This window comes from Apus apus, chromosome Z (assembly GCF_020740795.1).
Source record: "Apus apus isolate bApuApu2 chromosome Z, bApuApu2.pri.cur, whole genome shotgun sequence".
Lineage (NCBI taxonomy): Eukaryota > Metazoa > Chordata > Aves > Apodiformes > Apodidae > Apus > Apus apus.
In genome coordinates, this window is record NC_067312.1 from 37,441,809 (window position 1) to 37,469,668 (window position 27,860).

At 39.8% G+C, this 27,860-nt stretch overlaps 2 protein-coding genes across 3 annotated transcripts; one reads left to right on the forward strand and one right to left on the reverse strand.

Moving 5' to 3' along the window:
* On the reverse strand, positions 1-18,009 carry OSTF1 (osteoclast stimulating factor 1). Its single transcript, XM_051643711.1, has 10 exons — positions 17,907-18,009; positions 8,472-8,518; positions 7,741-7,791; positions 7,595-7,658; positions 4,037-4,090; positions 3,503-3,610; positions 2,987-3,036; positions 2,787-2,865; positions 2,219-2,317; positions 1-1,347 (listed from the first exon to the last, which is right to left on the reverse strand). Exons 1-10 carry the CDS (start codon positions 17,938-17,940, stop codon positions 1,289-1,291), a joined length of 645 nt encoding a protein of 214 aa, XP_051499671.1. The 5' UTR covers positions 17,941-18,009; the 3' UTR covers positions 1-1,288.
* Positions 17,673-27,066, forward strand: NMRK1 (nicotinamide riboside kinase 1). 2 transcript variants are annotated; one of them, XM_051643712.1, is made up of 9 exons: positions 17,673-17,751; positions 20,330-20,389; positions 20,797-20,887; positions 21,528-21,576; positions 23,000-23,171; positions 23,250-23,321; positions 24,357-24,463; positions 25,432-25,521; positions 25,949-27,066. In XM_051643712.1, the coding sequence occupies exons 2-9, from the start codon at positions 20,361-20,363 to the stop codon at positions 25,966-25,968; spliced, it is 630 nt and encodes a 209-aa protein (XP_051499672.1). In that variant the 5' UTR covers positions 17,673-17,751; positions 20,330-20,360; the 3' UTR covers positions 25,969-27,066. The 2 variants fall into 2 exon arrangements, with proteins under 2 accessions (XP_051499672.1, XP_051499673.1); XM_051643713.1 differs by lacking the exon at positions 17,673-17,751 and adding an exon at positions 18,344-18,479.
* Positions 27,067-27,860: the final 794 nt, after the last annotated feature.

The following is a 27,860-nucleotide window of genomic DNA, read 5'->3' on the forward strand; positions in this document are numbered from 1 at the left end:
TTTTTTTTTTACTTTTAAGCATCACAAACTGCTGTGCAGGACTGAACCTCTCAAAGCTGCTAATATGGAAGTTAGCAACAAAAATTGAAGATGAGATTGTATATCAGATACATGTCACGTTTTCATACTATCACAATAAGGAAGTATCCCTCACTAGGGTCTAGTATTTGGCTGCAGCTACTTGAGCAATCTGAAGAAAGTACTTATTTTTTCTCTCTGCAGGGAAGATTGAAAAAGGTTCAATTTGTTTTTTAGTTCTCTTTAATTCACAGGAAGAAGAAATACATTTGTAAATGTTTATTCAGTGTCAGATCTCTCTTCTAAAAATACCTGTGGTATATTTGATATACATCTTCCCTCATTCCTTCAAACACACTTAAGCTTTGAGGTAATTTAGGACAAAATATAAGAACACTTTAAAAAAATAAAAGCAAGAGATAAGTAAAAAACATTAGGCAGGATAAATAGAAAAATATTCTGTCTTACTTTTACTATGAATAGTTTCAGCATAATGCACTTCAAAAAGCAAAATGATCAAGTCACTAAGTCCAAAATTAAATGTATTTCTCAAGCAAAACTGACTTCAGCAAGCATTTCACCTGAGTTTAAATTTCAGGGATTGGGCCCATAGCAACACAGAAGACAAAAGGCATCCAGGGGCAGACTGTCCCATGTCATTCTACCCCTTACTTAGAGAATACAAGAAGGCATGAGGAGGAGAAAATAATAATAATAAAAAAAAAAAAATTAAAAAAAAAATCAAACCTTGTCTTGCTGGCTCCATCTAGGCAAAAGATGGTCATTCTCTACAACAGCCTCTCCATTCATGCCTGTCAGCCAGTACCGATTCACTGATTCTGCTATTATTATCTTATCTGCACAAGGGAGCCTATATCCAGGGAGATTCTGGGAAATGCTAGCAATGGTGTCATGCTGATGGAGAAGGACCTTTCAGTTTGTGGAGTGTATTCCAGAGATGCAAGGCACTTGCTGAGAAAGCCTGAGATGAGACCTGTGAGTTTAGAAGATGGTCCTCTGCCCATTGAATGATAAGGGTATGCCACACCTCCTCTGTGAGATAATTCCAAAGGAACTCTGATTTAAAATGTGGCATCTTCTAGCACACATGAAGATTGTTCCTTTGGAAAGCATGATTTCACCATCTCATTTATATGCTATACTGGAAGACAGCAATACTCTAAGTAAGATAGTTTTATGTTTGTAAAGATATGTTTTAGGAATGAAACAGGCAACACAAGTAATAGTTCTTTAGGCTGAATGAAAAAAGCTAATCGGAGTCTTCATCATCAAGGTATTCCTCTGCATTACTTAATGTTCGGACTGTACCTGGAAAGAAACAAAGCTCACTCTTAATCCAAGACAAATTCAGAAAAAACCCTTTTATTTTCAGTGTTTGCAAACCAGCATCTGAGAAACCTGATTCTACCATTTAGAGACGTCAAGGCTACACAGATGGGGCTGTAGATCTGGATCTCAAAGGTAAGGCTGAGCGTAGTAATCACATCTGGTACATATGAGATTTAGTCTGTTCATGACCTTCAAGAGCCACCTTCTGCCTCCTTAGAATCTGTACAGCAGAGCTGGAACACTTTTGCACATAAGCACTGTGCTATTAGGAGTGATGAAAACAGGTAGGAGGCAGCAAGACTATTTTACCTGAGAGTATTCTTTCTTTCTTTGTCTATTAGAGAGTCACTCAAAGACACAGGAATAAAAAACTACAAAAAAAGAGCAGTAAGAAAATAAGAGGAGCATCTGTTGATGTTTGTTTGGCTTTGTTTGGAGGGACAGGCTCAAGGGCAAACATACCACATGGTTTTACTCTCACACCCTGTCCCATGTGGTATACTGCTTTAAAGTATTTTCTATGCTTGCTTTCCTTCTGTCTCTTCACTCTGAAGGGCCTATCTTCCCTTTCCTTCTCCTACCTTACTATTTTCATATCTTTTGAACACTTGCCTCTTGCTGACACAAGATGGCATTTTGTGTAGAGTCAGCAATACTGAATGTGATGAACCACAGGTCTCTATCACAGCTCTGCTGAACCAGCCCTCTCAAGTAAACCCTCCTAAACACAACGCTTAGCTCATGTAGTTCCCAACTCATTTTTACAGCTATCAACATATTGATACTTGGTTAAAATATTAAGTGTCCTCTGAAAAGGAAAAATGTATCAGAATAACAAAATCAGGAATACCTGCAGTCTGTTTCTTCTTAAGCAGGGAAGCACAAGCTGCATTGGTTGCCATGTCTAAAGCCAGTTTCTTCTCATTGTTCTTCAGATCTGTTCTTGCCCCTTCAGAACAAAAATTTTCGTCATGAATCACTGTCCCAGCTATTTCTTGAGCAACAGTACCACTACACGAGATTCAATAGCATGGATAGAACAGTAATGGACAAGGGAATCTCAACTGTGCACTGCTCTGATGCAGACTAAGAACTATGGATGCTCTTCCATATTCTTATAGGTGGCTAGGGAACTCACTGGCTGCTCTCCTATCACAGGAAATAGACATCATTGCTATTCTGGGGTTAAGTGCCTAATTTTGTTTGCAAAGCAGGGTGAAATTTATCTTCAGCAAGTCAGACGCCTGATTTCGGAACAGCTGCCAAAATTTTCTGCAAGGCTTATGAAGTCAGGCAGGTAAGCTGGCTAAGAACTTTTAACTTGGGTTATAAGAAAACAGTTAACAAATACAGATTAATAAATGTTCAGGAATCTAGTGTGCCACACAGACTGTTGAAATGTTTGCGAAGATCTTTACCCTTTGCCAGCAGCATCTCTACAATGTCTGCATAACCTTTCCATGCAGCAGCATGCAAAGCTGTGTCTCCCAATTTGTTCTGTGGAGTTAGAGGGAAAAGCAACAGGATTAACATACAGAGAAAAAAATATCTATTTCTGCTTGTACCAAGGATGAATAACATCACATCTATCCTGTAAGCATCTGTTGGTTAAACCTACCTGTTGGTTTAACTCTAGGTTTGACTGGGTAAACAGAACATCCACTATATCTGCAGAAAATGGAACAGGGAGGGGATGAAGAATAAAATTAGTGGAAACAAAACAGGCTTTTTTGCATTCATAGTATCAATTCTGGTTAAGATTCAACAATAGAGCAATCCAATCAGCTAAGGAAAATCTGAACAGCCAGACTGTATCAGACACAGACAACCATCAGTCACAAAGAAATGTTACTGAATAAAATATCCAAGACAACACTTCTTTTTGGTCTGTCCTTCCCACGCTGCTTCTAACAATTATGCTGATTAGAATGCCCACTTCAACAGTGAAAACAAAAATCACAAAACACACAGCATTTGATGGAGCTGAATCTCCCTTCTAGCTTTAACTCTTCTTCTTTAAAAAAACAAACCAGAATGGCATTAAATTAATCCTGCCTTTACTCTTTAGTCCTGCAATTTTCACCATCAGTCTAACAAGCAAGAGAACAGTAATTTCAAGTGAATTCTCTGATACCTTTGTGGCCTCCATGGCATGCCCAGTACAGAGCTGTGTTTCCAGCTTTGTCTAAGCCATTGACCCCAACTCGATTATCCAAACACTCTCTCAACCAGCTTAGGTTGCCTGAAAGACAAATTCAGTTTTGTTTTTTTTTCTTTGAAAATTAACAGAACAACTAAAGGCACATAGTTCTTTTTTTAAGGGTGTCACTTAGAAGAAATAAAAGTGATGAGCAGCAGTACTTAAAATTTATAAAGCATGTTGTCCAAGTCATACCAAACACCTTTTTTTCCACTTCCAGAACACCTTTAGATCCCTATTTAGTGAAATAAACAGTACCAAGTTCTTTTTCTGTCTGTGCAATTACAGAGTGGCAATTCTACCAGGCTGTAAATCAGCTCAGCTTCTAAAGGCTGCAAAAGTTACCAGGTAACTTGTTTAAGATACCAGGCAACTAAATCAGACAAGACATCTTCACTCTAAGTATATTATATTGGCAGGAAACAGAGAAATCATCTTTTACACAACTAAAACCCAAACCATACTTACCACGTTTGGCAGCTTCATGAAGTGGGTTATCAATAGACTCAGCTTGCTCTGCCACTAAAATGAAACGAGAGTAAATTCTAACTACTTCTGAAACTGAACAGGTATTTTGACACCTGTATGGAAATAAAACTGATTTATTCCAGAAGAACCAGTAACACATTTAATTCTAAGGTGAAAGGGGATTTGTGAGTGATGGACTCGTCAGATGCCTTAAAAAAATCCATTGTCAATAAGGTTCCAGTTTGTTGTACAGACATTTTTTTACCTTCCCTGGAAAACTTTTAGAAGGTCTGCAAATCAAAACTGCCTAAACAATTAATATAGCCATGGGCAGATTGAAGTTCAGGCTTCTGCAGACCCTTTCTTCATCTCACAAGCTTTATGTGTTACTAGAGAAGTGCAGCCAACACCCATTGCAACAGGAAAAAGAAACTGAACAGCACTGTGAAACAGCTGGAAGCAGGACCATAACCTGGAACTTTTTTAAAACTTCTTTTTTAGGTGAAAAAGCCTCTGACTACGAATAGTACATGCAAGCAGGACAGTGTATAATCTGAGATGAGTTGGCTCCCTAAGCCCTTGGCTTGTTACAGAAGGTAGGGACAATGTAAAAGGGTGTTTCTTAGATCAAACTGCTACTGTCATCAGAGGCAATGCAGGCAAATATACAGTATCTCAGTTACCAGAAACAAGTCTCAGGACTGCAGTGGCCTATCCAGATCTTTCTTGCATTGGTGCATATTCCTCCCACAATGCTTGTAATTGCAAGACTGCATATGCTTACCTCTCTAGCTGTGAATAAAATAAAATGCAAAAGCTATATTCCAATACCTAACTTAAAAAAAAATAAATAAATTGTGCAAATACTGAACAGAATCCTAAAGCAAGAGTGGGAGAAGCCAGTCCCAGAGTAAACAGGCATTACACACACAGCATGCTAGTCGTATTGAGCAATGCGTGCTGTGCACAGCAGAAAGCATTAACACTAACAACACTGTCTCAAGAGCCCTAAAATAACTTTATCAAATTCTTGTCAGAAGTTAAGTAATGAAGTATTTTTAATGCAGATAACACCGATGCTGCCTGCATCAGCTTTTTAATTCATGGCTTTTTCTAATTTGTCTCTTCAAGCCCAGCAGAGGGAGCACAAGACCTCACCAGAGACTCCGTTTCAGGTCTGTTTCTCCATTTTGAAAAAAGGTAGTAAAAGAGCACGTAAGGTCCCAGTATTTAAATAGCTAAGACTTAGCCTAGGCAGCCCTGAAGGTGGCAGCCATTGGAAACAGGCCTTTGACGATTTTGCAGTTTGTTCAAATTAGAAGACACATTCCCGGTATTCTTCCTTCTTAGGGTCTGTAGACCCCAAGACTCTTCTACTTAAACATGACATTTTTGCAAATGTGCAGACAGAGACGCCATCACCTCATACCTCCTCCACCTGGCCTAAAACTGAAGTTAAACTGCTGCTCAGATAACTTTTCAGTAAAGCACTCTGGAAGCAACTTTTCCAAATTAACTCAACAGGAATGCAAACTGAATTAGGAAGCTGCTGGTTTTATTTTAAATGTAATTCACCTCAATGTTCAAATACATTTCAGTGTAGATAAGCATGTGTAAAGTATTTGTCCTGTATAAACAGTGATCACCTCTGGCAGACAGCAAGACCAGAAATCAGTCTGGAAGTCACAAACTAAAGTGAAATTTGATTCCATGGTCTCAACAACTGCACCACAGGCTTCTATTTATGTATTTCTACTAACTACCAGTCAAGGCAAGGAAACACACCGTTGCTACCATAATGTGTCCTGCTGAAGAAGGGCCAACAAGAAGCAACCTCAAATTACTAATGTATCAGCAATTTTAATGCAATCTGTCATGTGACACTGCTTCTCTGCCTGCAGTTCCGGGGAGGACTAGGAAAAATTGCGCTGTGCTGTCTGCACTCAGTTTTTCAAAGTGATTTTAGTTCAATCTGAAAAAGCAATTTGTTAGTCTAAACAGGTATGGGACATTTAGTTTGGCGCCATCTTCAAGAAAACAATGTTTTCTGTGTAAGAATATATTCATTAAAAAGCAACTAAAGTTAAACAAACAGCCCTATTTCTTAACTGGGAAAAACTAACCAAAGGACATCTACAGAATTGCTTACAGTGTGCTTTAGCTTCCTGTCCACATGCAGATTTACCGAACAATTCTATTATTGATTACTTATCTCTGTAAGAAGCCACCCTGTGTGAGACTTCTTGATCTCAAAGCTACTAAAGGCTGTGGCTTTCCATCCTTAGGTCTACTTAAAAAAAAAAAAAAAGGCAACATAACAGGCTGAAGGAATATAGCCAAGGTACTACTGAAGAGAAGATCTTAAAAACTGCAGCATGTTCACTGAGAGTATCAAGAATACAAGCCTATCAGTTTTCTTGTGTTGTCTGCAAAACCATCCTTTAGATACAAGTGTTCTTCCCCTAAAAACTGAGAACATCTATTGCTGTAACCTGCAAAAACACAAACAAGAACACTTGGCAAACTCAAGCTGTTTCTAGGTTACAAAAACGTAAGACAGCCTGTCGATTGCTGATGTGCAGTGGTGACTGGTATTGCAGATGTATTCTGAAATACTCTTGGTAGAGGACTGTTAAATACTGGTACCAGGATGAGTTTTGGAATGAGTAATTTTATTTAGTGATTTCCCGTCATTATAAATTATCTTACCAAATGAAGAGGGATCTGGACAGGCTGAGTCAATGGGACGAGGTGAATGGTATGAGGTTCAACAAGACCAAGTGCTGGGTCCTACACTTTGGCCACAATAACCCTAGGCAGTGCTACAGGCTGGTGGAGGAGTGGCTGGAGAGCAGCCTGGCAGAGAGGGAACTGGGAGTACTGGTTGTGGCTCACATTCAACCAGTTGTTGGTATGCCCAGGAGGCCCAAAAGGCTAATGGCATCCTGGCTTGTATCATGAATAATGTGGCCAGCAGGAGTAGGGATGCAATTCTCCCCCTGTACACAGCACTGGTGAGACCTCACCTCGAGTACTGTGTGCAGTTCTGGGCCTCTCACTTCAAGAAGGATATTAAGGTACTGGAGCAGGTCCAGAGGAGAGCAACAAGGCTGGTGAAGGGACTAGAGGGAAAGTCTTATGAGAAAAGGCTGAGGGAGCTGGGGTTGTTTTTAGCCTGGAAGAGACTCAAGGGGTGACCTTCTCACTCTCTACAACTACCTGAAGGGAGGTTGTAGTCAGGTAGGGATTGGGTTCTCTCAGGCATCTAGTGACAGGACTAGAGGGCATGGCCTGAAGCTGCACCAGGGGAGGTTTAGTTTGGGTATTAGGCAGCACTTCCTCATGGAAAGGGTGATTAGACATTGGAATGGACTTTCCAGGGAAGTGGTGGAGTCACCATGCCTGGAGGTGTTTAAGGGAAGACTGGATGTGGCACTTAGTGCAATGGTTTGGTAATGTGGTGGTGTTAGGTCATAGGCTGGACTTGATGATCTCAGAGGCCTCTGTCAGCCTCAAAAATTGTGTGATTCTGTGAAAATATTCTGCTTTAGACATTACCGTAGTTGCTTGGAATTAGTCCAGTTCTCCCTTTGCAAGTTCCTTTCCACCAATTTGTATCACTCTGCAGAGAAAAGGGAAAATATTTTAGAAGGGTATGCTGCATCTCAAAAGTATTCAGTCTGTATGAGATGTCTTGGACTCACCATGTCTGAGATGTAAATTATATCTCCTTCTTCAAAGTACAGTTCATCTGGCTTAAAACAAAACAAAACAAAAAAACAGAGTAAAAAATTTGAATGTGTGTACTTAGGTAAAACAAATATCTGGATAAAGCAGAGTACTTTTGGGTCTTCTTTCAAAAGAACAGTAACACAAATTCTCCAGCAACTAGAAAACAGCCTGAAAGTCTTTCATACTGTATTTGACTTGCCTAGATCCATCTTTTTGGATCTGTGACCTTCCTGACAACTAAATAAAAAGACTGAGGCCCTTCCAGCAGAGCATTGTGCAACAAAAGCACCAAATTTTCTTGTTTGTTAACTTCATCCCCTTTTCTGTTGGTCCCAGTTCACCAAATTTCTTAGCTATTATCCTCTTTTCTGTTGGTCCCAGCTCACCAAATCTCTTAGCTTTCTATTATCTTTGATGCCTTTGGGAAAAAAAGATGACTTAGAATGCTGATCTTAAGACTTCAGACAACTGACAGCACACAAGAAAGCATGCTGCATTTAAAAACAGTTGGACTTAAAACCAGAGCGATTATGAAAGAGGCAGTTTTAGTTACATTAAGACCCAATATCCATCAACAGGCCTTTTTCATTGAAACCATAGCACAGCAAGTTTAATAGGCCATCCCTAGCAGAACTGAAATAATATTATTACAGACAAGATTAAAATTAAGTTTCTCAAAACCCTAAAATCTAGATGTACTTACCGTTCTGGGCTCAAATGTATAGAGGGCCCTGAATACTTTAACCTGCCCTAAAACAAAAAAAAATAAACAGTATCAGTATCGTGCCTTCTGAACACAGCATACACATACAGTCCTCCAACCCAAATAAATTATTTTCCTTCCCCCTTGAAGCTGTTTGCAGGATGAATTTGTGCTTTGCCTTTGCCAATGAAAATAAGGATAAAAAGACTCAAGCCAGCAGCACAGTTTCTGAAGTAAATGGGCCAAATGATCAGCCAAATGTAAGCTGCCTCTTGTGCACACCCAACATGGTCTTCACAGCTCACTATGCAAGTCAACTAAAGTGTTGCCATCAAATTCTGAGACTAAGTGTAGTTTCAGTCATATACACCTCTGTACACAAGTTGTATATAATTTTATTATCAGATTTATCAAATTATACAGAATTAAGAACAAACAAAACAACAAACAACATTTGCAATGTGTTGTCATACTTATTTATCGTCATTGGTAATTAGTAAAATAATGCAATATCACATAAATTGTTGCACTTAAGGAAAATTAAAAATGGTCACCAAGTCCTAATTATGGCATGAACAACTGACATTGTGTTCTGTTCAGATGCTGAAAATAAGCTTTAGTGTTTACAGTTCCACTAAGTGGGCAATGTTTATTTTAATAGGACAGTTTTGAAAAGACTGTCAGCAGCATCCAAGCCAAGAGAAGATAATCTTCATGCAGAGAGGTACAAATTTGATTGCATATACTGCAGATGAAGGATCTCTATAAACATTAAAAAAAAATAAATCAATAGAGGTACCTTTCAAGAGCATCAAGCAGAAAGTAAGGTGAGCAAAGGAAAATAAACATTTATCTTACATAATTTTATTTGCTGAACTGCTGAAGCCCACTGAACACAACAGACAAATATGTTATGCAGACTATTCTGTAGTGTTTAAGTATCTGAAGTCTTAAGTATGTAGGTTTAAATACCTTAAGTAACTGTATTTCAGGTTCTTATACTATACTTTAGGTATTTATATAGATTAACTTGAGACCAAAGCAGTATTTGGTTCATCAGGACAATGCACAACTTGGACCACATTTAGCCCAGGCTATTTTGTATGCTCGGAGAAATTTACTAAATTATTGCCAAAGGTTAGTACTGTACAATACAGTGTGTATATACAAAACCTTCTGTGGTATATTGTATGGAGATAACCCAAGTAACAAGAGAGTAAGTTTCCATTTGTGTCAAGAATAATCTTTTACCTTTCTGTAAGGAAGAGCCATCGATACGACATTTTTGCCCCTCCTGCCCCCTTTTTTTTTTTGCTAGATGTAGTCTTCATTATCCCAGTCTCTAGAAGCCTACTCACAACAGTAATCATTTTAGAAAGTTAACTTATGGGCTTTATAAATGTCAGTCTAAACGTATACATGCTGACAGGCTTAAGAAAGGAGGAAGGTACTCAGCTGTATAAGATACCATTTTGCAGTATACCCTTTGGGGTTGCTCTTAAAAGATGTTTTTCTCTGGATATTCGCTAGCAAGAACCGTATCAGGCAGCACATGTTTATGAAGTGGTATTTACCAAGGCATAAGTACTAAGCAAAACATTTCTGTAGTCACCTTTCTCAGGCTTTTGGAAGCTAAGTGTATGTAAAAGTATAACCATAAAATTAATCCATGTAAACTTTCCAGATTGCCAAGTGCATGTAGATATTGTATGTATGTTTCTTCATCTAATTTGTAACTATATCCCATGCTCTTCCTTGGGCTTATTTTTTAACACCACAGAATTTCAATCTGGCTTTACTGGTTCTGTGTCTCACACAGACATAAAAGGTCCAACACTTCTCAGAACTTTGCCCCTGAAACTAAATACCGGCACTGTGGCAACAGCTAAAAAGGACAAAACCTGTTCTTTACTTATAAGGCAATTAGAAACACAGCCAGAAGACACTAATGTGTCCTAGACCCAAGTGCTTCAGAATGAAAAGTCTGAACTGTAGCTGAGGAGAAGCAAAACAAGAAAAAAGACCTAACAACTCCCCCCCTAAAAAAAAAAAAAGAAAACAAGATGGGTGACATCAAGTTCTGTCCCTTCTCCTTGTCTTTCTTACACATATAACACAAAAATGCACAAATGTTTGCTGGCAACTTTACCTATCAGCCAACAATTTTAAAGGCTGAGTGTAAGTTAAAGAAGGAAACGGACATCAAACTGAAAGAGTAAGAAATACTAAAAGGGGAAATGAGAAGACTGCAGAAGACAAGGAAAAGCAAGAAACACAGATTCGCACATGTTGTATATGCTTCCTTTAATAATATACTGCATCTGTGTCAGCAGGTTTTCTGAATCTGTCATAGCCAAAGGGAAGGAAAAGAAGAATGGCTGATAAAAGTATTGCTCAAATGTTGTTTAAACAAATGGCAGCTCATGGCCGGGGTTTTTTTGTGTGTGTTTGTTCGTTGTTTTTGTTTTGTTTTCTTATTTTTTCTAATTCTAGACAGCTGAAACAGTTACTTCCCCAAATGTCAAGCTGTGGTGTCACACACAGCACACTACCTTCTACAACATTTTCCTGTGGTGAAATACAAAGTACAGACTTGCATCTATAGAGCTGCAGGTCTGGTTAATGTAAACTTTACAGCACCTTATATGGGAGTTAAACACTACTCATTACTGGCACAGATCTTTTGCATATTTCTTGACAAATAGACATTAAGCCTGGTTATTTTGCTGCATTTAAGAGCAAAGGACAACAAGACTTTAGCACTTGGCATGGTCATTATTTGTGTCAAATCGTAATGCAAAAAATCATGTAAGGATGCACATTAAACTTGAATGTCTGTTCTGCAGATATTGACAAATTGTATTTTCCTAGGCATGTGAGTACCTGTAATCATTTCAAGTAGTTTTATCTAGCAATGCCTGTCCCTAGGCATGCAGACTTAAGAGCTTGAACTAATGAGTGTCCTTTGGAATAAGCAAAAAGTCAGAAAATGCCTGAGGACCTCCTGTGCTCCCCCTTATTACCACTGCTCCACTACAAACCACAATAAGATTCATGTAGGATAGAAAACTAATACCTTAGCACCAATTTGAACTTATTAAAGTTGATTGGCTCCACCTCCCCACTGTGTACTCCTAGAGGACAAAATAGCTAGAATACAGAAGATGCACATAGCTTTTTAAGATTTCAAGGCACCAGGCAAACATTAATGACTTATTCTCAGCATGACTAACAAGGGAAGTATTCCTTCCAAAAACAAAGGAAATGGAAGTACAGTACATTGATGTGTGCCACAATAAATCTTTTTCTAAGTGCAGGGAAAAACTTGAATGGTTCTTATTTTCAATCCCATACTTTAGCCACAAGACTGCCATTTCTCTTCTCATGGAATTTGCATTAAACATCTGCAAAATAACTATCTGACAAATAACACGATAATTTATTACAGATACTACACGGAGATAAATACACTTAGCATACAAACTCCCGAAGTTACAGTTTGCCAAACCCTCCCCCAGGAATATAACCGGGTAAAGGAGTCAAACTAATTATTCTTTCTAACCAGCAACACCAAACAAATGCCTTTGTCAGGCTGGGCTCACCTCATGCCCTTTGAATTATTTTGAATAACTTCTCCTATAAACTTCTCCTGCTTTTATCAGGAAAGGAAACAGGTCAAGTCAGATTTCCAAGCTCTCCCAGCTAAGTGCTTAAAAGAAAGGAAACTGAGGAGCTAAGCAGTAACAAGAGCTGGAAAATGCAGCTTCTGATATGCACTGAACTGAAACAAGATTCCTGATGTGCTTTGTAAAACAATTTAAAAAGACCATTTTCTCAAAAGACTGGAAGCTTTTTCTTTCCTCCTAGCAATTCTGAGGTTTACTTTTAATTAACTGCAGCATCATTAACAGAAAAATGTTTCCAAATAAGGGCTAAGTGCTTTTGTAACAAGGAGTTACTGTTCTCTCACACTGATGCTTTTTCCCCCCCACTTCCTCCCTGTTCTTTCACCCCAGCTTCTCTGCATCACTACAGACACTAGCATTAAATGCAGTCTATTTTACTCAACTTGTCACCAAAGCATTCTTTGCTTTCCTCTTTTTTGTTTTCACCTGTTAAATCATTTAAAAAAAAAAAAAAAAAAAAGGAGACCTGTCCCGGCACTACCTACTTGGATATTTGAATCAGATTGAACTTCCAGTACTAAAAGGGTAGAGAAAGCACTTTCATTAGCTGTCAATTCATATTACTTCCTCAACAACAACAATAAATACTTGGTCCAAGAGCCATTTATTTTAGTTAAGAAAATAATCCTGGCAGTAAGCCAACGCTCACTGGAGCTACCAAGGCTTGGCCCCAGTAGTCTGATATGAATCCTTTTGTTAGCATTTCACACTGTATCACCTGCTGTAGACAGACATAACCAGATCTCATTGATGCAAACAAGATTCTATGAATCAGAAGGTGATTTCAAAGCAGCATCTTTTCATTAGCTGTATTTAGAGTAAGCAGCTCTAGACTACCATAACAATCAGATTAATTAACTTGCTTTTGATAAACAGATTCACTGGCTGTCACAAAGTACTATCAGTGCCTATAACACAGAGAAAGGCGTAATCTCTATGCTCCAAAAAATCAAAATTGGCCATGGTCACCTGCGGATAAATTAGAAAACTTCAAGTCATTCAACTCCTATAAGGATTCAAGCTAATCCTGGGCTAATTGTCATCAGCCATCCATCCTCCTCCTTGCTCCCAAAAGGCTGCACAGACGCAGCTGAGAATCAGATACTGCCTTCAGCACAAATTTAATCGAAAACAACTAATTTGAATGGAGATGATCTTGTATTTGAGGAGAAAATAAATCACAGTTTGCTTATTTCAGGGCCTATGCCGGTTTTTAGAATCTCTTCCCCGAACATGGGTAACAGCGAGTATGAATTTTTATACATGTTCAGATGGATTTCTATAAAGGAAGTCAAGAGTCATTTTCTGCCTGACTTTACAGAAAGTGTGATGGCAAAAGGACATTGTGTCTGTCTTCTCAGTTTTGGCTTAAGAACCTGCAAAGGAGTTACACAACCTGGTAACACGAGCAAGTCAAATTCACAATCTTTTGGTCAAGTGACAATAACAAAATTAAGCTGCAGATCAGAATAGTCTGTAATATACTTGCAGTTTGCTTTAGTAAGAGATGTTGACATTATGATCTGTATGTCTCTGAGGAGATGAACAATTTTATTAGAAGGACATTACGGCCAGACTGAAATACTCTTTTCTGACTTCTCAGGAACTGAAAGATACAGTGCTTTTACACCCAGACCTTCAAGCAGAAATAAAAGTAGTAAAAATATGTTTCACAGGAATGCAGCTTGTATTTTGGCATTTCGCCTATAGGATCTTGCACAGGGTCACAAAAGAGTACAACACAGCATTTAAGAATTGCCACAACTGAGACAGAAAAAAGTTGAGAACCCACTGCTTAGAGAACTATCTTCTGCTTCTAAGTAGTGCTTGTTAGAAAAGGGAAGTGAACATCAGGCACACAAATCAGAGGGGAGGATGGGGTGGAGGGTTTACTTAAACAAAAAAGCCTAGGAATCTGTTTAGAGACACATTGAAAATACTGCAAAAAGTAGACTGGTGCCAGCATAGATGACAGACTGGGGTAGGGCAGGCATAAGAATTATGGGCTGCACCAGTCAGTATCTGGAGTGGAAGAAACAACATATGTTTATAGACAATCAGAATTAAGAATATTCTCACAGCAGATGTATACAAACACAACTTCATAAATGGATTTTGACTGGAACCGTTTGAAGTTGAAATCTTCTATTTCTTACCTGTTTTATTTCTGCGAATACACAGAATGCCCTCACTTGTAGGAAGCTTGTTTGTGGCCCCAGCAGCTTGCAGTAACAAGTGAGTTTGGGGTCAGAAATAAAAGTTTAAAATTCATGTTGAAATCAGACTTGGAATCATTTAGTTGTTCCACTGATGATTTCCTCTCTTTAGCACTGATGACTGCAGCATAACTCTTCACATTCACATGCTCAAGATCTCCCTAGCTGACAGAAACTTTTCTTTGACTACAGGAGAAACCCAAACAACCAACATGTAAGCCAAATTTAAGCCTACTGCTAAGATGTTAGCCACGTGACTCAATGCAGGTTTTCTGCTCCTGTGAGTGCTAACTGTCACAGCTCTGACTTCAACTAAGGTGAAGTGAAGTTGACTGTGATTCAAACTAAGAATTTATACTCAGAATCCTGTTTTCACCTGTGACAGCTACTAGTGGTTGCAAAGTTGACAGACCTTCTTTAAGGCAGTAATGCTTTACATTACATATAATACACTTCCTACCGCTTCCCTTTTCTGTCAGTCGGAATAATTTAAAACTGTAATTTCCTTAGGACAAAGACAGATCTTTCTCCATAAAATGTAAATGTTGTGTGGACTCTAAGCCAGGATCAACAAACCTTACTCCATCTGGAAAATCTGAAACTAAGGATTATTAGAAGTATTTATACACAGTGTTTTTCATCCCCACAGCTGTTGCTGCACAGTCTGTAAAACTCTAATGAAAAACAAAATCAGAGTGCACTGTTAAAGGAGACAACTAACAGAAGCAAATACAACTAGTCAAGTTCAAAGTACTTAACAAATAACTTTTAAAAGTTAGGATTAACACTGACACAATATGTTTAAGAGGTTTATGAACTCTGTAAAGAATAACAGTAGTTTGAGACGTCAATTGTACTTTTCAGAGATGGAGGGGAAATCCTACTCTTGCATAACACTGACAGAGAAGAACGTTTCTATTTTCAACTCCTACTGCACTCCTTTCTGTCTTCAATAGCAAGTCTAAACAGAAAATACAGCGAGAAAACAATAATACAGAGCCCCAGGAGAAAAGCAAAGCTAGGCATTTGCTTAAAAAAAGCACCTCAAAACACAAGAAATCAAAGGTCTTCTAAAACCCCTAAAAACATTAATCACCTCTTATTCAAGTGTTGACCACATATCAGATGATTGTCTAATGTATATTGATGTCGAAGTCATTTCTCTGTAACTGAAATTCTAATGTGCTGTGCATGCCACAGGATTAATAGAAGAGCCTTCCATCAGATAAACTGCTCTCGTGTACTGAAGAAAACCACACAATGCTGCAGCTAGTTAAGTTTTCCTCCATTTGGTCTTCCTTTTTTCCCCATACTTTTAAAGTACTGTCTAGTCATTTACCTTAAATGGCCAACATCCTCACAATGAACAGTGAACACACTCTGTTTCAGAAAGGATTAATATTTATTTCACTAAATGTTTTAATTTCCCTGCCACCTGCTATATCTCCTTCCATCTCTGTCTAACCTGCATTTTTCTTCCTGAACACCAAGGAAAAGACTACAGCAACCAGCCTTGCTTTCTTTTCTATTTGTCTTGAATTGTAAGAATTCAACAGCAAGGCAAGCAGGTTTCCTGTTCCCTGACACAGGTTTTAGCCCCTCTGATAGACTGGATACCTGGTAATAGTGAAAAAAAAAATAACACAGCTCAACCAAATGCACCAAGACATTCTACCAACTACAAAAGTGTAAAAGAGAGAGCATCACACTGTTGTAGCAACAATTCCACCACATGCAGTTCCTACATTTATCTGTCTTTAATTCAGACATTTTAACTTCTGTAACCCTTAGAGATTCAGTAACAGTATCATAGACATAACTGATAGTATACACAGAACAAATCCAGGCACAGCTAGAGAATTATTTTTGAGTATGCTGGAAAACAGTCCATTCCTGAAAATGCCTTTGAAAAAAAAATGAATATAATAGCCTCCATAAGACTTTCTTAAAAAAACTAGGGATTTGGCTAAACTACTCTCACTACCCTTAATCAGCTCTGAAAGCCACTAACAAGAGAGTTAATTCTCTCCCTTCTTCAGCCATTTATTTCTACCCAGTTATTTTTGCTGGGTCAAGCATTCATGTGGTAAACCAGATCAGAAAGTTCTTTAGACATAAAAATAACATAAAAAGTCAGAGTACTGATCCAGTTTGTCATGTCACTAAATGGAATAGAAAGGGGATGGTGGGGGAGGGAGTAGAGAGGGTAGGGAACCTGTACTTTTGACGGCAATTTGAATTTTAGCAGACCAAGCATACCACAAAACTGCACCCCAGCAAACTACTGAGAGACACTTAGTATTAGATACAACACATCTGAGTTAGTCTGATAGTTCCTGCAGGTTAGGTGAGGCTACAGCCTTTTCACTCCTCAAATTTTTTTTATAAATTCACTGCATGTTTTTGTAAATCCAAAAGCTGAGTCTGCAACTTAATTGAAATATCTACTCTTCTTACATATTTGGCTGTTAACAGCACACCACACCCTTTCAGAGGTCGAGAGATTTCCCCAGCACCAGTCTTCAGTGAGAATCCACAACACTGCTTCTATTTCTGCCTTTTCATTTCAAGCAAGCTGTTTTCAAAGAGGCTTAGCAAACTGCAGGGCAGAGGAAATTACTCCAAGGATGACAAACTCTACATTCAGACAGCATTAACTGATTTTTGCTTCTGTGGATAGGTTCGTACTAATGGTTTAAATGGTCTAAAAGGGGTTTGCACCTACTTGACTTCAAATTAAAAGGTAGTTTTATAAACTGTCTAGTTAAAATACTCATTTAGGTTATGCGTTCAGTTATTTATAAATAAATAGCAGTATTTCAAATACTATTCAAAGTGCAAAAAAAAAATATTGAAATTCAGATGCATTTAGGGATCAGATAATCGTATTTTCGAGTCCTTACAGTGGAGTCCCACAAGGGAAAGCAGTGGACACCATGGAAGGAGAACGGAGCACAGGACTATACTGAAAAACTGCTTTCATGCATCAATATATTGCTAATCCACGCAATCACGGGGCAAACCTCGGAGTATTTCAACACCTGATTCTTATTAGGTTAAAAGGCTTCCTCTGCATTTCGGTCGACACTGGCTGCTCCTGGACAGCAGCGCCGGCCGCGCCGGGCCGGGCTGGGCCGGGCTCGCCGCCACGCACGGCTCCGCGCCCGGGGCCGCTCCTCCCGGGAGGAGGAAGAGGAGGAGGAAGGCGGCCGGGGCGAGGGAGGCCTCTCCCCGGTCGGCGGCCCTGCCCCGGGGTCACTCTGGAACCTTCGCCCAGGATCCCGCCCAGACACGACGCCGACGTGCCGAGGGCACCTCCGCGGCCGCCTCGGTCGAGCCGCCGGCGCCAAGGCCGCGGCAGGGGCTGCCAAGCAAGAGGTTAATGGCGGCGCGGGGAGCATGAGGCAGGCGGCCCTGCCGCGCTCCTGCGGCCGGGCTCCCCGCTCGGACAGCCCAGCCCCGGCTGCTCCGCGTCCTGCCCCGGCTCCGCGCCGCCGGTGAGGCGGCCGGGGGACGGCGGGCCCCGCCCTTACCTGGCTTTGCCGGCTTAGGTGGCGGCTTGGACATGGCTGGGGCCGGCTCGAGAGCGGACGGGGAGGCGGCGATCAGCGCTCTGCAAGCGGGCCCGCGGCGCCGGGCGGGGCGGGGCTGGGCGGGCGGGCGGCGACGTGAGGCCTCGCCGGTCTCCCCGGGGCGGAGCGCAGCGGAGCGCGGCGGCGGCGGCAGAGGAAGCGGCGGGGGCGGGGGTCGGGCCGGGCGGTGTGGGCAGCGCCCCCTGGCGGCGGCGGCGGCGGCGGGCGGGCCCCAACCCAGCGCCAGGCGTGGCCAACGCCGGGTGCGCCGCGGCCCCGCCCCTGCAGAGGCCGCCGTGGGAGGGGTGAAGGGAGGGGCCTGGGGAGCCAGCCAATGGGAGGCGGGGCGGGCGGGGAGGGGCGGGGCGCGGCAGGCGGCGGGAGGCCCGAGGGGCGGGTGAGGGGGTCGGTTGGCACCCGGGGGGGCTTGTGGCGTGCGGTGAGACGGGAGTGGGAGGCACCGGCGAGTCGCGGGGTGTCCGGTCCTGGGAGTGTGACAGCAGCCTCGTGCCCCGCGGGGGTCGCCCCACCCGGGTAAGCCCGCCTTAGGCAGCTCCGCCGCGGGGCGTCAGAGGTGGGGGCTCCGCCTGCGGGGAGGCCCCTCGGCCGCGGCCTGGTTTGCTGGGTCCGTGTCCCTCCCTTTCTCCCCCCCCTCCCACCCCGGTGTCTTTAACTAGTGGTTAAAGTTGGAGGTGAGAGAGGCGGGAGTCTTGTGAGGGGCGGTGGGTGGTGAGGGGCTGCCCTTGTCCCCGGCCAGCCCAGGCGTGTGGGTTGGGTGCCGGGCCTGGCCGTGCCTGGAGGGAAGCACGCTGCAGCTTTAACCCTGGGGCAGTAGCAGCTCTGTGCTAGCGTGAAGGGTTCATGTCCTAAACTGAGCCCAGGGAGAGACATCTAGGCTTTCTGTGTTGTAACGTCGGTGACAAATTTGCCTCTGCAATTTGTGTTACTCATTGCTCTGGAGGAAGGAGGAGTTAGTGTTGGTTTGTGGGTTTTTTCTCATCTTGGTGTTTTTTGCCTTAAGCTAGGATTAACTTTCGTATAGATGATGACGTAAATTAGAGTCCAAAGCTCAGCATGTGTGTCCAGATGTTGTTTAGTTTGTTACATAGCACTTTTTGGGGGACAAAGGCTAGTCCTGTGGAACACAACATGTAGTGACGATTTTCAGAAACAAGTACTGGGGTTTGGTTTTCTTTATGGACTGAATACCATCACTTCCTGAGAGCAGATCATCTGTTTCCTTGCTTTGACTAGATACCTGATACCATAAGCATGTGATGTATTCTTAGAAAACCCTCGTGCACTAACTTATAAAAACTTGCAGGACAATAGCTAGCAAAATGGTGATGATTTTTATTGTAACAGAAAAAAAGCATAGAAAACAACCGTGCAAAAAAAACACATAATGGACCTCTTAAATAGTTGACCTTCCAGTCATTGCACCAAATGTAAAAGGATATTGTTATTATTTTAGACTCCATATCTACAGCTTATTTTAACAGAAATAGTGTGGGTTTACTTTTAAATTGATGCCCCTTTTTTCTGTTACAGTAAAAATACTTGTTTGTTGAGGAGGGGCGAGTGTGTTGTTACCTGCTCAGTCCTTTCAAGTGTTAGGTGTCAACGGCCTTACCTCCTTAAGTGTTACATAGGAGCACAGAGCAGGTAAAAACCAGGGTGTTTGTATGTGGTTAAATAGTTATTAAATTGGTGTGTGGTCTTAGAAAGCAATATTTGACAAATGTTAAACTGGTTTGACAAAATCTGTAGACTAGTGCTGCTGCCAAGAGAAGTGGCCCCGTTTACTGCCTGTCCTTTTGTTATACCATACCATACCATTTTGCAGGCACAGGTATCTGCAGGGAGCTCATTAATCTGAAAACTTACATTATTGTCCTCACGCTTCTTTGTTGAAATGAAATTTTAAAAATATCTTTCTTCTTAGCACATCACCAAGTTCTTCTGTGGTTTTTGTTTGTTTTTCCACCACGGCTTCTAATTACATGATCCTTTTTATACTTGTAATGCCTGAGCTAGTGATTGTGCTTTTCTTTAGATATTAGTTGTGCTTTTCTTTTGTGGTATTAATATTGATATAAATGAGTCCCTGAGAGTTACCCTAGGACTATTATAACCTATATGATTATAAAATGTCCAAGGTAGAACATATTGAAATCTGTAATGTGACATTTATGTGGCAGGCTTTCTATTAGCATTGGAACAAGCAGTTAAGATTCTGACGGTAGCTTTGCAAAAAGAAAAAAAAAAGAAGAAAAAAAAAAGGGATAGAAAATAAGTCTTATGGATAATTGTTATTTCTTAATACATTAGCAGCTTTCCATGTTGCTGAATTAGGACTTTTCACTGGCTGCTATCTTTCACAGTTCAAAGGAAGAACAGAGGAGAAAACCAACTATGAAAGTACTGGTTATTGGCCTTGGAGGGTAAGTATTAGTAAATTTCCTCTGCAGCTCAAAACTGGCCCTTTCAGAATGTAGTCACGTAATTTCTGTTTATGAATGGATGTTTTTGCAAATAGATTACTAATACAACATACAATTGTCTCTTTTATGGCATGTACCTCTTAAGAAATTGTGTCTATCTCTGTCAGAGATCTCTGGTACCACCTTCCTAACCTCTTTGTTGGCACTGCTAGATTTCCCTTCTCAAAGCTGTTGGAACCTGTCAGAAAATTTATAGATGTAGAGAGTATTTAATATAAATAAACTTGTTTGGGTTTTTGTCTTTGTGGTTTACCCTTACTATATAGAAATGTGTGTGTGTGAGCTTGTACATCTGTTTAAAAGATAGATTTTTGTCTTGATGATGTTTTTCCTGTTTTCTAACTCAGTGTAACAAATGGGGGGAAAACAACGCTGGCAGAAAAGCTTAAGAAAGTGCTTCCCAACTGTGATGTAATCTCTCAAGATGACTTCTTTAAGGTAACAGTATTGATGGAAAGACCTGATAGGTGAAAGTAGGCTTGAGTAGATTTTAATATCTTTTTTTCCTCTTTTCAGTTATCTTGAAATTGATACCACTTAAAATAATGGTAACTTCATGAGAAACAAAACGAGCACTGCGGTAATTGAACTTTAGGTGGCAAAAACCACTGAGTATTCTCAGGAAAAAGTTTAGTTATCTTTGATACCCTTTTAAAATAAGGTATTTGGTGTATCTTGGATGCATTTTTCAAGATACTTTGTGCAGATGAGTGAATTGTATTGTTGTGTTAACCGTACACCCATACAGCAATAGCTTGTTCTTTGTTTCCCAAATCAAAACAGGAAAACAACTTTTGCATTAACATCAGAGTTGTTTGTTAAGGAGAGTGAAGCAGTTCTTATTTCTGAAGTAAATTTCTAATGAATTTAAGAGGTATGATTTGGAGAATTTGTTGTTCTAGATCAAATAAAATGTTTGAATTGTATTTTAATAGTTGTATACAGCAGTTTAATTTTTAAGATAAATTTAATCGATTGGGACACAAAGGTGTATAATCCTTATTGACTGAAGAGTATGTGCCTGTGAAAGTGGTCATCAAAGTAGCCTTGAAAACATTAAATTTTTTTCCACCTCCAGCCAGAGTCTGAAGTAGAAACAGATGACCGTGGATTTAAGCTGTATGATGGTCAGTAACCTTGATGCATTGCTTTTCAACATTGTACTGAAACTCTGTTGTGCTGAGCTTCCACAGTTCAACCCCTCCACTTTCTGTCCTCTATCCTTCTGAAGAAGGCAGGAAATGCCTTGCAGGAAATGGCTAAGACCAGTCTCCTCTCAATTTCTCTCAGCTCACTGGAATAAAAAGAAAACTTGCTGAACTAGTAAACAGCTCAAGCTAGTGCTTGACCTTTCATTTCCTCTTTTTAATGTTTTCCTGTATTTCTACAGTTGTGTCTGGTGCAGTGGCAAATGATACTGCTCAGTTGAAAGTCTTTGCTTGCAGCAGTGGAATAAGCTTTAATTAATCACTTTCTGTATAATGATGGATTTAAAATTTTTTTCACTTTGATAATGAACTCATGGGATACCACCATTGAGTTAAAACTTGGGTCTGACCCTGACACCTTCATTTCATGTCAGATTTGGTCACATGGAGACCACATGTTTTGGAGCTTATGGTTAATGCTGGCTCCATGTACCATTTTAGTCTTATGAAGTTCTAGATCCAGATCCACTTCAGGCCAGTGCTTTGGTTCAGGTCATATGCATTGTAAACAGTTGATTTTTAGCTGATCTGTTACACTTGATGATCACAAGATGTATTACTTTGGAACATTGGCCTGAACCTTAAATTGTATCTGAAAACTGACTTTTCAGCTGCTTAGTCTTTGGCTTAACTTCTAGACTTCATGAAACTGGAACATGAGACTGGAGGGATAAGTTGGACATTTTGATTCAACTACCTGGGTTTAATGCTGCTCTTAAAAGCACCTATAAAATGCGTTTGATCCTATGTTATCCAGAGGCTTCATTTTCTCTACCATTTAGGGCTTAGCCAATATGTTCTTACATGTCTACAGAGAAAAATAGGTGTTTCTTTGTGCTGTTTAGCTTTGTATGCTATCCTCCTTTCAATCCAATCAATTCATCCTCACCCTCCAAATACCTGAAACCCAGTAAAAACCAATGTACAAATTTTTGAGCACCCTCCCTTTACATGTGTCAGTGACAATTGACAGAAGGGTGGTGGTCTAGAGGTAAATAAGTTTTTACAAGTTTTGTGAAATAGGAGAATGGTCCCTGCAGTTTCTGTTGTCTTGGGAAAGGCTGTGAAGTGAGTTCACACACTGTTTAGGACCACAAAGTGACCACACACACCAGAAATATCCCAATCCTGGGGAAAGCATTAGTTTCAGGGTATGATCAGTCCCATCACGAAACTATCTACATGTGTGAGAGAATTTGTGGGGTAATCCCATTCCCTTCCATTTAGACCTGTATGTGTAGATTATTTGCTTTTACTGATTACCCAAGGGGTAAGTAAGGGTTATTTTTTTAATCATTATTCTCCATTTTTAAAGGGTGCCTAATTTCCTGTTTTCATCTAGAGCTTGATGCCCTTTATATGGATGATTTGGTGAAAAGTATTCACAATTGGATGAAAAGCCCAACAAGCTTAGGTGTTGTGACAGAAGAGCCTCAGAATGCATGTGACACTGTGAAAAATGCAGATGATGTTTATATTTTGATTGTTGAAGGCTTTCTGCTATACAATTATAAGTAAGCAGTAATTTGTTACCTAGTATATTAAAAGCTGCCCTAAAAAAAGAGAGGGAACTAAATATATTATCATCTTAGGCCACTTAATGAACTATGGAATAGAAGATATTTTTTGACCCTTCCTTATGAAGAGTGCAAAAGGAGAAGAAGGTAAGATTATTCAGTTATTGCTCACAGGGGGTCACCTAACCTGGCATGGTTCTTTTGTACTAGCTTTTCTTCAGTGCTTGCCAAATGTAAGCTAGTAAGAAGATACGTCCTCTGTGATTCCCAGGGAAGACTCTGGATATTTAACCAACTTTAACAATAGCATGCAACTTTTAACAATATCATAATATTATGGGGTTGCGATGGGGCTCAGAGAGGAGGGGGGCATGGTTGCACAGGAATATTAAAGTGTTAAATGTTTTAGTAACACTGAAAAGAGAATTTGTTGTCCAGATACATTATTTACATTACTGACTCCATATTGGAATTAAACCATGTTTAAAATGAGAAAGTTAAAAAAATGCTAAGCAGTCTTATACTTGGTTGAATACAGCTGTGTGATGATTATTGTCAAAGTAACAATGTTCAAGTGTGGTTTTAGTGTACACTTTGTTTAGACTGTGCAATAGTTGTACATTATATTTGATTCAGATTATTGAGCCAGTGTCTGACTTGCCTCCAGACTTGGAGCAATACTGTGTTCTTGAAGCAATACATGTACACAAAGTCAGAATCTGGTGGCTGAGTGAAGAAATTCTCTATTCCACTGGCTTTGGTTGATTCCACTTTTTTTCTTTCTCACTGGACTCTCCTTTAAAGGACTTCAGTGTCCAGACTGGAAGTGACTAGACAAAATCACTAGTAATTTAACACTGGAACAATCTGTATACCTGTTAAAAATCTTAAAAAGTAATCTGTTCGGGTAACACTTTCAATATGGCTTAATTTACAGTAATACCTTTTCCAGTTACAAAAGAAATATTCTTATATCTCATCTTAAATGTAATTTGATTGGCAAAAATAAGTATATTAGCAAGAGTTCATATCACAGATTCTATTAAAACAAAGGTGCTTCCTTTGCTTGATCAGTTATGGAGCCTCGCAGCCTGTCTTTGTTTTGGATAGGTGCTCTTACTGACATTTGGGGGAAAAAATTAAAACAAATATATTTGTTAAAGCAAATATATTTTTATGTAGCACCAGAGTCTATCAGCCAGCAGATACACCGGGGTACTTTGATGGACACGTGTGGCCTATGTATGTGAAATATAAAAATGAATTGGAAGACGATGCAAGTAACGTTGGTATCGTATCCTTAATTTTAAACTTTTTAAGATCCTTAAGTGTGGCATTTGTGCTGTGTTTGTTGGGTTGTGGGTTTTTTCATGTGGAACAGAATTTTCTTAAAATATTTTTGTGGCAATTGGGCAGTAGGTTTGGAGCTTTTGTGGATTTACTTTTCAAGTCCATAGGGTGGAGGGTTTTTTTTATTTCATTTTAAAATGAAAATTACAAAGTTGGAAATGTTCTAATCACTAAGTCTGTTTAACAAGCTAGTTTTTGTGTGCAAGTGTGCATACATGCTTTTTGGCTAAACAGGAGGCTTCTGAGACGATGGCAGAATTTTTCAGAACAGAATTAAAGTTCTGGCTGAAGTCCTGTAAGAACCAGAAGGTACTTCCTAGATGCTTTTTGTACACACTGCAGTCACCAGTCTTACATGGAAAGTGTCAAAGCTGAGCCAGCTGATGAGGGCTGCCAGGAGCTTGTGTGATGTTAACACTTGTACAGCTCTTGGACTGCCTACTTCTGGAATGGGGGCCAGAGGAAAGAGAAGTCAGGTGGCTCATCAGCACAAAGACTATGGCACCACTTCTTCCTGTGCAGGGAGAATGGGAACTGCTGTGCCATTCCTTACCTAGCTCAAACCCTGAAGCTGAGGAAGTGCCTGAAGTCTTCCACTGCACAGGAACCTTTCTGCTGAATTATTCCATTGCTTTCCTGTCCTAATGTTACACCACTCCTCCTACAGAGACTTTTATACCACAAAAATTGTAAACTAATTCTTAACTTGAATACTTTTCTACTATGTTGTTATTTTTTACATGTAAAATGAATTTGGGAAAGAAGAAGAAAAGGGAGGTGTTGTTCTTGCTTATTATTTTTTCATCTGTTCTTACTGCCCCCGTAGGAATACTGAAAACTTTGTCAATTGCTATTAAAGAGAACTGGTATGGAACTCATGAAAACATTTTTTTTTGGTCTTTCTTAGTTTATTTGGATGGAACAAAATCCCAAGAGGAGCTTTTATCCTGTGTGTATACAGATATAATGCAGGAATTAAAAAAGATGAGGAAAGGAAGTAAGTAATGTTACTGGAAATTGAAAATGCTTATCCCTTTCCAAGTCATCAAGAAGCTAATCCTCTTATATGAAAATACTGCATGGATTATATAGATCTGTATCTTCATATATATATATATATATATATATATATATATATATATATAATCCTTAAACATGTATGCCTGTTACTCTTAGTCATCATAGGCTATAACTTTAATTTCCTTGAAACTGGAAGTTTTGAAATACTAGCTGAATCCACTGTTATCTAATTATATAGTTGTTTGCTTGTTTGTTTTTAAAAAGGGAACAGCAGGACTGTAGAGCAAAAAAAACATCAATGAAATCAAACATGTTGGTGGTATTAGCTTCTAATAGACAATTATGTCACGTGCAAGCAGAGAAAGAACAATACCGGTTAAATATTTGTGTACTTTTTATTTTAGATCAGCAGGTCACAGCATGATAATGTAGAAAGCCTAGGTTCCATTTGATAACACCTGAAAAACCCAAGACTGTAATACTTGGCAAGCCAACCAGCTGAGCAGATGTTGTGTGAACCTCCATCATGTTCATGGAACACAAGTGGATTTATTGCAACTATTAACTCTGTAAGCCTCAGATATTTTTGAGTGGTATCAACAATGCATTAATCTTTGGAATTTATTCAGTCACTCAGGCTTTGGCTGATCTGTTAATCTGATTGAATGCATGTCTTTTAAAGAATATTAAGATGCAATTCTGTTGGATTAATAAGCATATGGGAACATACATTAAAGCAATTTGAAATGTTCATATAGAAATGACAGTGATTACCTCATATTTTTACCAGCTTCTAATCATGGATAAACATGCTTAGATGAACTAGTTACATGCTGTGGCAATAGTAAGTTTAAGATTATATAAGCTGTTACACTGCTTATTCAGTAACTGAAGCTGTTATTGAGTACATCATAACTGAACTTACGTAGACTTGCCAGAATTATGTGTATTGTGCAAAGATTGACTGTTGGGATGGCATAGACCACTAGACAATAAATCCATGCTTCAGGGAGGAGGAGGAAATAATTTTTGTTAATTTTGATAATTCAGGTTGAAGTTATCCTACCTATCCTAATACCCTAATTAATTATTGTAATTAAAGAGTTCAGAAAGCAGGTATGCTAACTGTATGTTAAAACTTTGTTATAGGATTTGTGTTTATAAATTTAAATAAACTAGGAATCTGGGAAGTTAAATCATTTTGGTTGCTGAATAAGTAGTGCATTAAGTCTTACATATTATATACAAGCTCATACATTTTTATTAGCGAGAATAAAAATCGAGCTGCCATCATGAAAAGCAAAGGATGGACTATATTTCTTGCTGTGTGTCAGCTGAATTGATAATGGTGATTGAAACGTGATGCTTTACTGTTAGCAGTGTTGACTCGTAAACCTGTATATGACAGAGATCTTAAACAGATTAGAATTGTATTTAAGATGCGTTCAATACAAAGTAATTACAAATATTATTTTTTATTATTATTTTGCAGTAAAAATACTTGAAATTACATTTGCTCAAATGCAGTGTCCGTCTGACTTTAAACTGTGTTCTTTATGTATTTCCCTTTAGAAGGGGTGCAACTGTAACAGATTTAGCTAATAGTTGGATGGTTGTGGGGGGTTGCCACCAGGTGCCCACCAAGCTGCTCCATCCCCTCCTCAACTAGACAGCAGAAAATAGAATGAAAAGCTCTTGGGTCGAGATAAGGACAGGGAGATGACTCAGCAATTACTGTCATCGGCAAAACAAGATATGGCTTGGGAAAATTAATTTGTTGCCAATTAACACCAGAGTGTGGTAATGAAAAATCAGAACAAATTTAACCCACCTTCTCCCCACCCTTTCCTTCTTTCTGGACACAGCTTCACTTGTGGTTTCTCCAAGTGGTGTAGTGGGATGGGAAATGAAGGTTGCTGTGAGTTCATCACACATTGTCTCTGCTGCTCCGTAATCCTCATATTCTTCCCTGGTTCCAGCCTGGGGTCACTCCCACAGGAGACAGTTCTTGAACTTATTCAGTGTGAGTCCTTCCCATGTGCTGCAGTTCTTCACAGTCTGCTCCGCCCTTTCCACAGCATGCAGTCCTTAAGGAACAGACTGCTACAGTGTAGGTCCCCCATGGGGTGACAAGTCCTGCAAGCAAACCTGCACTAGCAAGGGCTCCTCTGCCCATGGGTCCACAGGTCCTGCCAGAACCTGCTCCTGTGTGGACTCTCCATGGGTGTTCTAGCCTTCCTTCAGAGCACCTTCACCTGCTCCAGCATGGGGTTCTCCTTGGGCTGCAGGTGGATAACTACCCCAGGCACAAACTGC